The following is a 9,904-nucleotide window of genomic DNA, read 5'->3' as shown; positions in this document are numbered from 1 at the left end:
ATTCAGAAAAAGAAGAATGATCGGTTGTATCTTAAGAGTCAGTTACATGCTAAAAGTATGTCATATATTCTCGCCAAGAATATCGTTACTTGTTAGGCATGGAGGAGAATAATTTAGTATGAGCTAGTGAAATCCTAATTAAAGTGGAAAGGGCACCGTCCTTAACTCTATAAATATGGATCACAACCATACTCAAGGTACATAATTTCTACACATACATTTCTTTCAATATTTGCTTTCTTTATCGAGCATTTGTTGAGTTGAGCATCGGAGTGGCCTTGGTTAGGCCACCAGTCTTACTCTCTTTTTTCGCTATAGGTAGTATCTTGATTGAACGACGACCTAGGAATCTCAGGTAATATAATATCTAAGTCCAAGTTTAATAAAAAATTTAAATTAGACTCATATCTTAATCCATTATACTAAAATTAAACTGATTTTTTTTAAAAAAGTGACCTTTTCTTTCTCAGTTACCTTTTTTTCGTTTGGTTATTCCCTTTCTCGTTTCCATTCAGCTTTTTGCTGTTATGGCCCTTCCTCTCCCCCTCCAGACATGGAAAGCCCTCTGTTGACTTGGATAGTAGGTAGACTCTCTCTATCTATAGGTTGAGTTGTTTATATCTTTTTGTGACTAGTGGTATAGATCATTTGTGAACGTGTGATTTGAGGTTGGCCATGGCTAGAGTAGAGTGGTGGAGGCTTGTGTTGTATTCGAGGATGGCATTTAACTAAGTGTTAAGCATGTTGAAGGTGGTAAGTCCTAGTGTCATCCAGCACCCCCCATTTGGAGATTAACTGTGACATCCTCACTTTAGATAGTCTGTATGTTCTACTATTCTAGTGATCAATGTCTGTCCGGACAGCCAGAATATTTGGAACTGTATTTAAATTAGAGTGAGGAGTCATAAATAACTTAAATAATGATAAGAAAAAAATTAAGGAAAAATTTAAGAAAAGAAATGCAATAAGGTTAAATGAATCGAAGCTACGACAATGGGTAACCCTAACGAGAAGCGACTGTGAAGACAGTTAGTAACCCTAGACTCGTGAGAAACCTTGTGAAATAATTTTTGAGACTCAAGTGAAGTATTATGGAGGTTTAGATGATGATAGATTGCTAAAAAAATACAAGAAAAATTTTGTAAATAGGTACAGACAATTTTAACTCAGTAAACAAAATGAATGGCATTTTGGTCATTTTATCTTCATAGATGATTTTTGACCAACATGTCCATTTAAGTAGGTGAGATTTATGTCATAAAATATGAATAAATATTGCTAAAAATTTAATTAGAAATGAGAAATGAAAATAAGAAAAGAAAATAAAAGAAAAATGAAATTAAATTAGACTTATGACATGTGCATGATGTGAAGATGATGTAATTAAAAAGCTTAACCAATTAAAAATGGACAAGCTCATATAAAAAGATAAAAAGAAGCCAAATAAACCAAAAATTTGGATCATCTTCCTTTTCCCTTCTTCATGCCAAAACCCTTACCTCTTTGGCATCCTTCATTGTTGTGCTTACCAAGGTTATGAAACCATAAATTCCCACCATATTTCCCCAAGTTTCCAACACTAAAATTTATCCTAAAACCTTACTAAGGTGTTTGGGAGCAAAAAGAGGAAAAGAAATTGAAGTTTTGGTTGGCTTGGACTTGACCTACTTGAGGTTAGTGCTAAATCTCACATTTCTCTCTTTTTATTCTATGTTAAGAGCTTGAATTGAGTTAGAAATTGCAAGAAAATAAAAGAATTTTCGGCTTACCTTCACTTGAATTCCAATTCTTCAAATTCACTCCCTTTTTCCTTTTCTTTTCTTCTTCAAATGCTTCCTCAAGTGAAGTTAACAAGTTTTTATGGATAAATTTGGGGATAAAGTAGGGTTAAGTGGGAGTTTTAAAGCTTAACATAAGCTTTAATTGAAGTGATCAATGGTGGAGAGAGGAGAGAATATGGGCCGCTGAAAATTTGGAGAGGAAGATGAAGTTTTCTTTTTTAATTTTTGGTTATTTTAAGTCTTTAATAATAGATTTTGACTTGGTCAAAATTTGTAGAAAAATTAAATTGGACTTGTGATGTCATAATAGTGATGTAAGGTGATGTAATAAACTTTTTCTTTTTCTTCTTGCATTTATTCTTTCATTAGTTCATTAATTTAATTCTTGATTCCCAAAAATTCGTTTCTTCGATTTTATTGGACAGTTATGTCAAGAGTCAGCTCTAGGGGTGAATTGATCAAATTGCCCCTCGCCGTTCTGATCCGGTTTCTAAGTTATTCGATATTTCTTTTGGATCTCTGACCTAATTATTTGACCTGCTTAAAAATTATTTTCTGTGATTTTCTCTTTTTCACTGTGTTCGCAATAGTCCTAAGGATCGCGACGTCACATTTTCTCGTTCAAAATTTGGGTTTGGACTGACTTCGCAGTCACTTCCTGGTAGGGTCACCCATCGCTGTGACCCTCGGCTCATTTAACTTTTTATGCTTTTTTTTTTTATTTTTACTTTTTCATCTGGTAATCACTATTTATTTTCGATCAGGGTTTTTTTATATGTCTTAAACATAGTTCTAGTCCTCTTAATTGTCCGAACCGACACCGATCACCGGAACAGTATAATTTACCAGGCTATGCAAATAGGGGTGTTACAGTATGAGATAGATAAATTGATTGGTATGTGTTGACTGCAATTAGAGAATTGTGAGGATTAGGGTTTTGTGAATAAATTGGAGATTTATGCTTCTACTACAAATAGAATTAAAATACTATAAATTATAATTGAAACTTATAATGAAATAATAAAATATATTAAAACTGAATGATACTAATGTGCCTATGTATTGCCTAGACACGTATATCAGATTGGATAGATTGGCATGCTAATAAAGGATTGTTTGAGCAGTACTGCGTAAGGCTTTATGCCTAACTATTTGTTATCATGGCTTCTTAGCCATATTGATTGCATACGTGGTTGACGTTTTGCGTATTCACGTCCCATGGTATGACGGCCTAAGGCATTGCGGTGCCCTGTGTCAGATATATTGATTGCATACGTGGTTGACATTTTGCGTCCCATGGTATGACGGCCCAAGGCACCACGGTGTCTAATGCTAAGGACTCGCTTATCCAATTTAGTCAGCCTGTCATAGGTTACTTGGGCAGTGAAATAAGTTAAGAATGTTAGGAATTAATAATATTAGAAATTAAATAAATGAGTAAGAGATACTTGAAATAAATTAGATTAGATATAAAATTTTATTTATTATGAAATGGTTTAAAACAAAAGAAAATGTGAAATAAAGCGATAAAAAGATTAGTAAAATAAATTTAACTTAAATAAATATTACAAATGCTTCTTCTATAATACTATAAATATAAGTTTTAATGTTTTAATTAATTTTGTATAATATATATATATATATATATATATATATATATATATATATATATATATATATATATATATATATATATATATTACTGTGAAATTAAGAGATAAACGCTTCCAAAAAATGTCAAAAATGACAAAACATATTTAGTATTAAAATTCTATATGAAATCAAAATAATTTTTTATTACATGAATTAGGCTTTATTTTTATCTTTATTTGTATATTATTTCGCTGTTGTATTATTGCACCACTAAGCAGAAATGCTTAGCGCGATGGATTGTTTCCTCGCGTAGGTACTGAAGATAAAACCCAGTGATATTTGACTGAGATTTTTGAGTCCGGATCTGCAAAGTGTTCAAGGTTGTCACCTCCTCAGCAATATATGTAGATAGGGCCCATATAGGTCATACTAATATATTTTGTATTTTATAAATAGTTATCATGCTGTAATGTAATGTAAGTTATAAAAATGTATTTAATATATATATGATGTAAATTAATAAATTAGCTCTTTCATATGTAATTAATTTGTATATCTTATAAATTATGAATTTATATAATTAGTTTATAAATTATGTAAATTAATAAAATTTGAGAATTTTTTTATGTGAACTAAGCATGAATGGAAATGTATAAAAATGAATGTTGAATGAAAATCTATAAATGATATTTAAAATGATGAGTTGGTTGTGATAGATATGGATGAGATTTTTATTAGAAATTTTTATTGAAAATTTATATGAGATTATTATTAGAAATTATAGTTGAAATTTTAAACAAATAAATAGTAAAACACGCCAAACGGTATTAGAATAGGGGAAACTCCATCAATTTCTCCTTAAAATGTAATTGATTTTAAAATATAATGATAACAAAATTATTAAAGGAATAAAGTAAAATAAGATATGGTATTCCAGCACTAAGTGTGACATACCTTACTCGGTTATATTATAGATGGGTGAGGGGTGTTACATTAACTTTATTGTCCTAGCTAAGTGGTAGCCGCTGCAAGGGTTCAAACACAAGATGTTCAATCTAGAGATGGGCTCATTGTCTTCTCAGGTAGTAAAAGTGGTGATGATCTATCTATATTAAAGTATCTTTCTTTAATTATACGGGTACTTGAAGTGCTTCTCCTCTGTGTTTTGACTATGGCTGGGTCTATGGTGATTTGGCTTTTGTTCTGTTGTGTTATGGAGTCGGTAGTTATTGGTTTGTGCAATTGGGTGCTTCCTCTCGTCCATTGGTAAGGTTATACGGCGGGACTAACTGAGGACTCTAAAAGCTTTTTCTCATGAAGGGTTTTGGAGAAGTCCTAAGGCTCATCCAACAGGCAGGGTCCTTTTGCAGGATTGTTAGATTTTAAATTTTGTGCATTATTGTTTGGCCTTGGATCACCATATCATAGTCCACTTCTTGTATTTCTCTTAAAATTAATAAAATTCTACTTCAGTTAAAAAAAAAAAAATTAAAACTCTAGTAGCTTCTTTCTCTCACCCATATTTTTTCTTTTATTTTGAAGTCGACATTGACCTTTTCACAAGCCAGTGATGTCCTCTATTTATACTACTAGACATTTTATCTGCATTGCATAGATCATTTATGATTTTATTTTAATAATACAATTTAATATTTATTAATTTATATTTTATATTTTCAAAATCATACTATAAAATATTGTTAATGATAAAATTCTTAATTAATTATAATTTTATTTCAAGCTTTAATAAATAATTTTTTAATAACAATTGATATAATTTTCTAATTAATGAAAGATATAAAATTATATATCAATAAATTTTAAATTTTAATTTTTATGAATAATTTTTTAGTGAATAATTATTTATATATATATATATATATATTAATACAATTTTTTTAAAAAATAAATCACTAATTTTTAATCAAATAAAAAATTTATTTTAAAAAAATGATTGATTTTAGTATATATGTAATATGATGAGCAAAGTTTTTTAATGCATGAAATAATAAAATTAAGAATTTCAAAATTTTTAAAAGATTTGTAAAAATAATTTTAGATAACTTTTTTGGGGTATGTAATAAGATTTTAATAGTTGAAATTTGAAAAATCTAAGATGAAAAATTGATGTTTAATATAATAAACTAATTTTTTATATAAAAAATATAAAATGATAAAAATGTTGTGCCACAATGTAATTTTTTAAGCAGCTTTATTAGTTTAAGTGGCACACTCTTTTAAATCAACACATATATAGATGGGGAGAGCCAGAAAATTAAGCAAGTGGAATCTTTTTTTTTTTTTACTCTTTTCAAATACTGAAAAATGAAAGAAAAATTATATGGAGTAATAAACTACTATTGAGAGAAAAAAAAAAGTAATACATGAAAATTTTTTAAATATAATAATAAAAATTAAAAAAAATAATTTCATAAAATAATAAATTTTTGCTATAATTTTAAATTTATAACTATTATTATGAGTTTTTGTTTTCTATAAATATTGCATGATCTCTTCATCATCAATTCCATGAAGGACATTTTTTTCAATAAAAATTAAATAATTTAATTGATCCCCAATTCAATACTTTTTATAATTTTCATTAAAATTTTTTTTTTCAATACAAGCTAAATAAATAAATACATATATATAATATTTTTCATCGTGATTTTTTCTATATTTAAAAAATGTCATCCATGCTAAAAAAAATATATATTACATTTCTCATAAAAATAGAAAAGAAAAAAAAAGACTACCAATAGATACAAAATGAAAAAAAAAACTATAAAATAAAGACAAAAAAAAGAAAAAAAATAAAAATCTTGTGAATATGAGGAGGAAAAAACTAAAAGTAGCATTGATGAACAAAATAGTTAAGACTTTCTTAAAATATAATTTTAAGAAGATTATTTTTAAATTTTAATTGACTTAAAATTCACATGAATATATGATAAAAAAAATTTTTAAATTTTTTTTTATTTTTGTTGATGATACGTCAGCTTTATATGATTTTTTTTAAAAAGGAAAAAATTAAATGGATATTTTTATTATTAATTATTAAGTGGGTCATTTATATTTTTTGGGTGGAATTTTTCCTAATACATGTATAACTTTAAATAAAAAATTAAATAAAATTACTACTTTTACTTTTTTTTATTTTCATTAAATTATCAATTAAATATTATATTTTTTAATTTTTATTAATCTTATCCTTTGTTACTTATATTATCATTTCTTAGTTATTAAATTAATTTATTTTTTATAATTGCTCAAATTTTAAGTATAAATTTTACTGTTACATATACCAACTATTTCAGAGATTGAAAAAAAAAAAAAAACACTGCCTGCTATTATCTCAAAGCTAATTTGTACCTCTGTCCAGCTCATTGCCTTATTCATTTTCCTCTTTCTCTCACTGATTCTTCCCAGAGCCGTTTTGTCGGTTTGTGGGATTGAGCTCCCCATCACAAAACTCCTCCATTCTTCTCTGGTTACTACTGTTGCTTCCATCAAGGGCGTCAGGCTCTGCATTGCCCACTCCCTTCTCCTCCATTACAATCTTAGTACACCAGCACCATCATTACCACAACATCTAGCCATAACCACAAAACCCCCCTCAACATAATACATTCTATCGAGGAAAGAAGAACACAAAAAAAAAGGAAGCACAACAGCAAAAAAACCTACATGGATCACTTCTCTTGCTGCTCCTTCCTTATCCTCAACCTTGTTCTGCTTATGACTGGTAGAGGTAAAAGTGCCAAATGCACTCTATTATTCGCTTGTTCTCTTACACTTCTGGTCATCCTCACACATTTTTCTTAAACCTTTTTCTTCTTAAAATGACAAAACTTGAACTTTTCTTTTACTGGATTCTGACTGGTGTTCCTTGTTGTTCCTTTTCCATTTTTGTTCTAAGAATGGTCTAAAGAAAACGTTTTTAATGGGCTTTCAACTGTTTTCTTTGCATATTTCACTTGCTTTAGCGAAAATTCTTAATGGGTTCTTGTCTTTATGTTTATAGGTGTAATGGGTGCTACATTCACTTTTGTCAACAAATGCGACTACACTGTCTGGCCTGGCATTCTAGCCAATGCCGGCAGTCCTAGACTCGACAGCACCGGATTTGAGCTCCCAAAGGACACTTCCCGTTCTTTTCAAGCCCCAACCGGTTGGTCCGGCCGCTTCTGGGCCCGAACTGGCTGCAACTTTGACGACTCTGGATCCGGATCCTGTATTACTGGAGACTGTGGTTCGGGCCAAGTTGAATGCAACGGACTTGGAGCCGCCCCGCCTGCTACCCTGGCTGAGTTCACACTTGGGACGGGTGGGCAGGACTTCTATGATGTCAGTCTTGTGGACGGCTACAACCTCCCTATGGTAGTTGAAGGGAGTGGCGGGTCGGGTATGTGCGCTTCGACGGGTTGCTACACGGATCTGAACAGACAGTGCCCAGCAGAGCTAAGGATGGGTGACGGTGATGCGTGCAAGAGCGCGTGCGAGGCCTTTGGGAGCCCCGAGTACTGTTGCAGCGGCGCGTTTAACACACCCACTACATGTAAGCCGTCAGTTTACTCGGAGATGTTTAAAGCTGCATGTCCTAAATCGTATAGCTACGCATATGATGATGCCACCAGTACTTTCACATGCACCGGCGCCGATTATACTGTGTCGTTTTGCCCGTCTTCCCCAAGGTAAAAATATTCTCTTTAATCTTTATTAGCATTTTATGTAGAGATAAGAGTAAGTGGTTCCTAGTGCTTGATGTTTTTACTAGTATTTGGTTGTTGTCTAAAGATAAAGCTAGTCTATCACTTTTGTTTTCTTTGCTTTAAAGCATTGCTTTTGCTGTTATGCTGTTGAGTGTTGTCTCAGCATGGTAAATTTTTTTTTTTGAAAGCCTTGGTTTTTTTTTTTTTTTTTTTTTTTTTTTTTTAAGAGGGAAATTGCAATGTGAGACACGTGAACCGGAGAGAGGATAGATGGGATAATAAAAGCTTTTGCAGATTAGATTATCTTGACTGGGAGCTTGTGTTGGTGCTACTGCTAAATGTTTATGATAGATGGTGGCAAACTGGCAAAGGCAAAGATTCCTTTTTGTATGATTAGTTTATTTTTCTTGTTATTTGTTAAATAATTAATCAGGTTAATAGGGAATAGGGATTCAGGTTGTTGGGTTGCTATCAATGCTAGTGTTTACCTTATAACAAAGAATCTGTTGATAATAAATGTTCTTGATGTGGGAATTAATTGTTTTCTGTTAACATGTGTGGGATGCAGTCAGAAATCTTCAAGCTATTCAACACCAATGACAGCAGAAACAACCACCCCAGGGGAAGTGTCAGGGTCAGGATCAGGGCTAGAGTATTCGGGTTCAGGTGCAGATTCTGGTTCTGTGTCGTTATCTGGATCCGGATCTGGTTCTGGTTCTGGAGAAACCATGCTAGCAGATGGATCATGGTTGGCTGGTCTAGCCATGGGGGACTCACACAGGACAGCCTCTCCTACTGCTCTAAAATCTGCACTAATGGCTATCATTCTCATGATTTGTTTGATTTGCTTGTAGCACTAGGAACCTTTCTGGTTAATCTGCCTTGTGGCTCCTGCCGTTTCAATGTGAATTGGTTAAAGATTTGCAGGCTCTGGGTGGTTGCTTGAATTTTGCCTTTTGTTGGGATAGCTGACAGATTTTCTCTCTCATCCAGTTTGTAAACCACCCACTTCCAAGATTCTCTTCTAAAATTTCCAATGTTAAGTATGTAAAAGAGTTCTTGTTTCTATATTATAATTTTTTGGGGTTATTGAGCTGCTTTTTTTTTTCCCCCTGTTTTTGGGCTTTTCTAGTTCACCCTTTTGGAATTACTAAAAGCAGCAAATCAGAGTCGAGGAGAGGAGGTTCTTTCTTGAACTTGGTCTTTCATTTCATGCCCTTCAATTTTCCAGAATAATAGATTGTAAAGAGTTAAAAAGTGCTTGTGTAATGTGAATGTATGAGTCGGATTGTTGCGTGGGCTGTTATGGCGAGTTAGAAAAAGATCGCTTTGCGGGAATTGCAAGTTTCTGGATTTGGCGTTTTTTCTCTTGGCCATGGAAGAGGAATATTTTCTGAAGGCTAATGCGTTATCTTAGCATTTTTTGGATGCGATGCTATAACTATAGAAATCTAAAAACAAAACGGCATAATCATCAATTTGGACAAAAAGTTGGATGCGATCCTTTTTGGCTTCGTCATCTTTAATCTATGTTGGAAGAGGGTCCGATGGTAGGGTTAAGGTTTCGAAGGAGTTGCAGATCCATATATGTATGTATGTTTACAGAAGGATGGTAAGAAAAATTGCTCCATGATATTGTTATTGTTTAGCAGAAACGTAAGAAAATGAAAATGAGTAGCTCTTGGCCTCGTACATAAGCAGTTAGATTGGTAATTTGTAATAAAGTAATAGATCACTACCATAATTTGTGTACTAATTGGAATCACAACTTTATCAAGTACTTTGGTGATTAGATTACAAGACAACATAATTTCAATT

General features: G+C 31.8%; 1 protein-coding gene across 1 annotated transcript; it reads left to right on the top strand.

The window, feature by feature from the left end:
- The first annotated feature begins 6,767 nt into the window (after nucleotides 1-6,767).
- LOC110673462 (thaumatin-like protein 1) lies at nucleotides 6,768-9,175 on the top strand. Its single transcript, XM_021836609.2, has 3 exons — nucleotides 6,768-7,125; nucleotides 7,399-8,068; nucleotides 8,655-9,175. Exons 1-3 carry the CDS (start codon nucleotides 7,062-7,064, stop codon nucleotides 8,938-8,940), a joined length of 1,020 nt encoding a protein of 339 aa, XP_021692301.2. The 5' UTR covers nucleotides 6,768-7,061; the 3' UTR covers nucleotides 8,941-9,175.
- The last annotated feature ends 729 nt before the right edge of the window (nucleotides 9,176-9,904 follow it).

The sequence above is a fragment of the Hevea brasiliensis genome, unplaced genomic scaffold (genome assembly GCF_030052815.1).
Source record: "Hevea brasiliensis isolate MT/VB/25A 57/8 unplaced genomic scaffold, ASM3005281v1 Scaf1, whole genome shotgun sequence".
NCBI classification, from domain to species: domain Eukaryota; kingdom Viridiplantae; phylum Streptophyta; class Magnoliopsida; order Malpighiales; family Euphorbiaceae; genus Hevea; species Hevea brasiliensis.
Note: the sequence above shows the minus strand (reverse complement) of the source record. Positions and strands in the feature narration are given on the sequence as shown.

Coding starts and splice junctions, on each gene's coding strand:
- LOC110673462 (XM_021836609.2), top strand. CDS start 7,062: ATGGATCACTTCTCTTGCTGCTCCTTCCTTATCCTCAACCTTGTTCTG. Junction 7,126..7,398: donor TCTGCTTATGACTGGTAGAG/GTAAAAGTGCCA, acceptor TTATGTTTATAG/GTGTAATGGGTGCTACATTC. Junction 8,069..8,654: donor TTTTGCCCGTCTTCCCCAAG/GTAAAAATATTC, acceptor TGTGGGATGCAG/TCAGAAATCTTCAAGCTATT.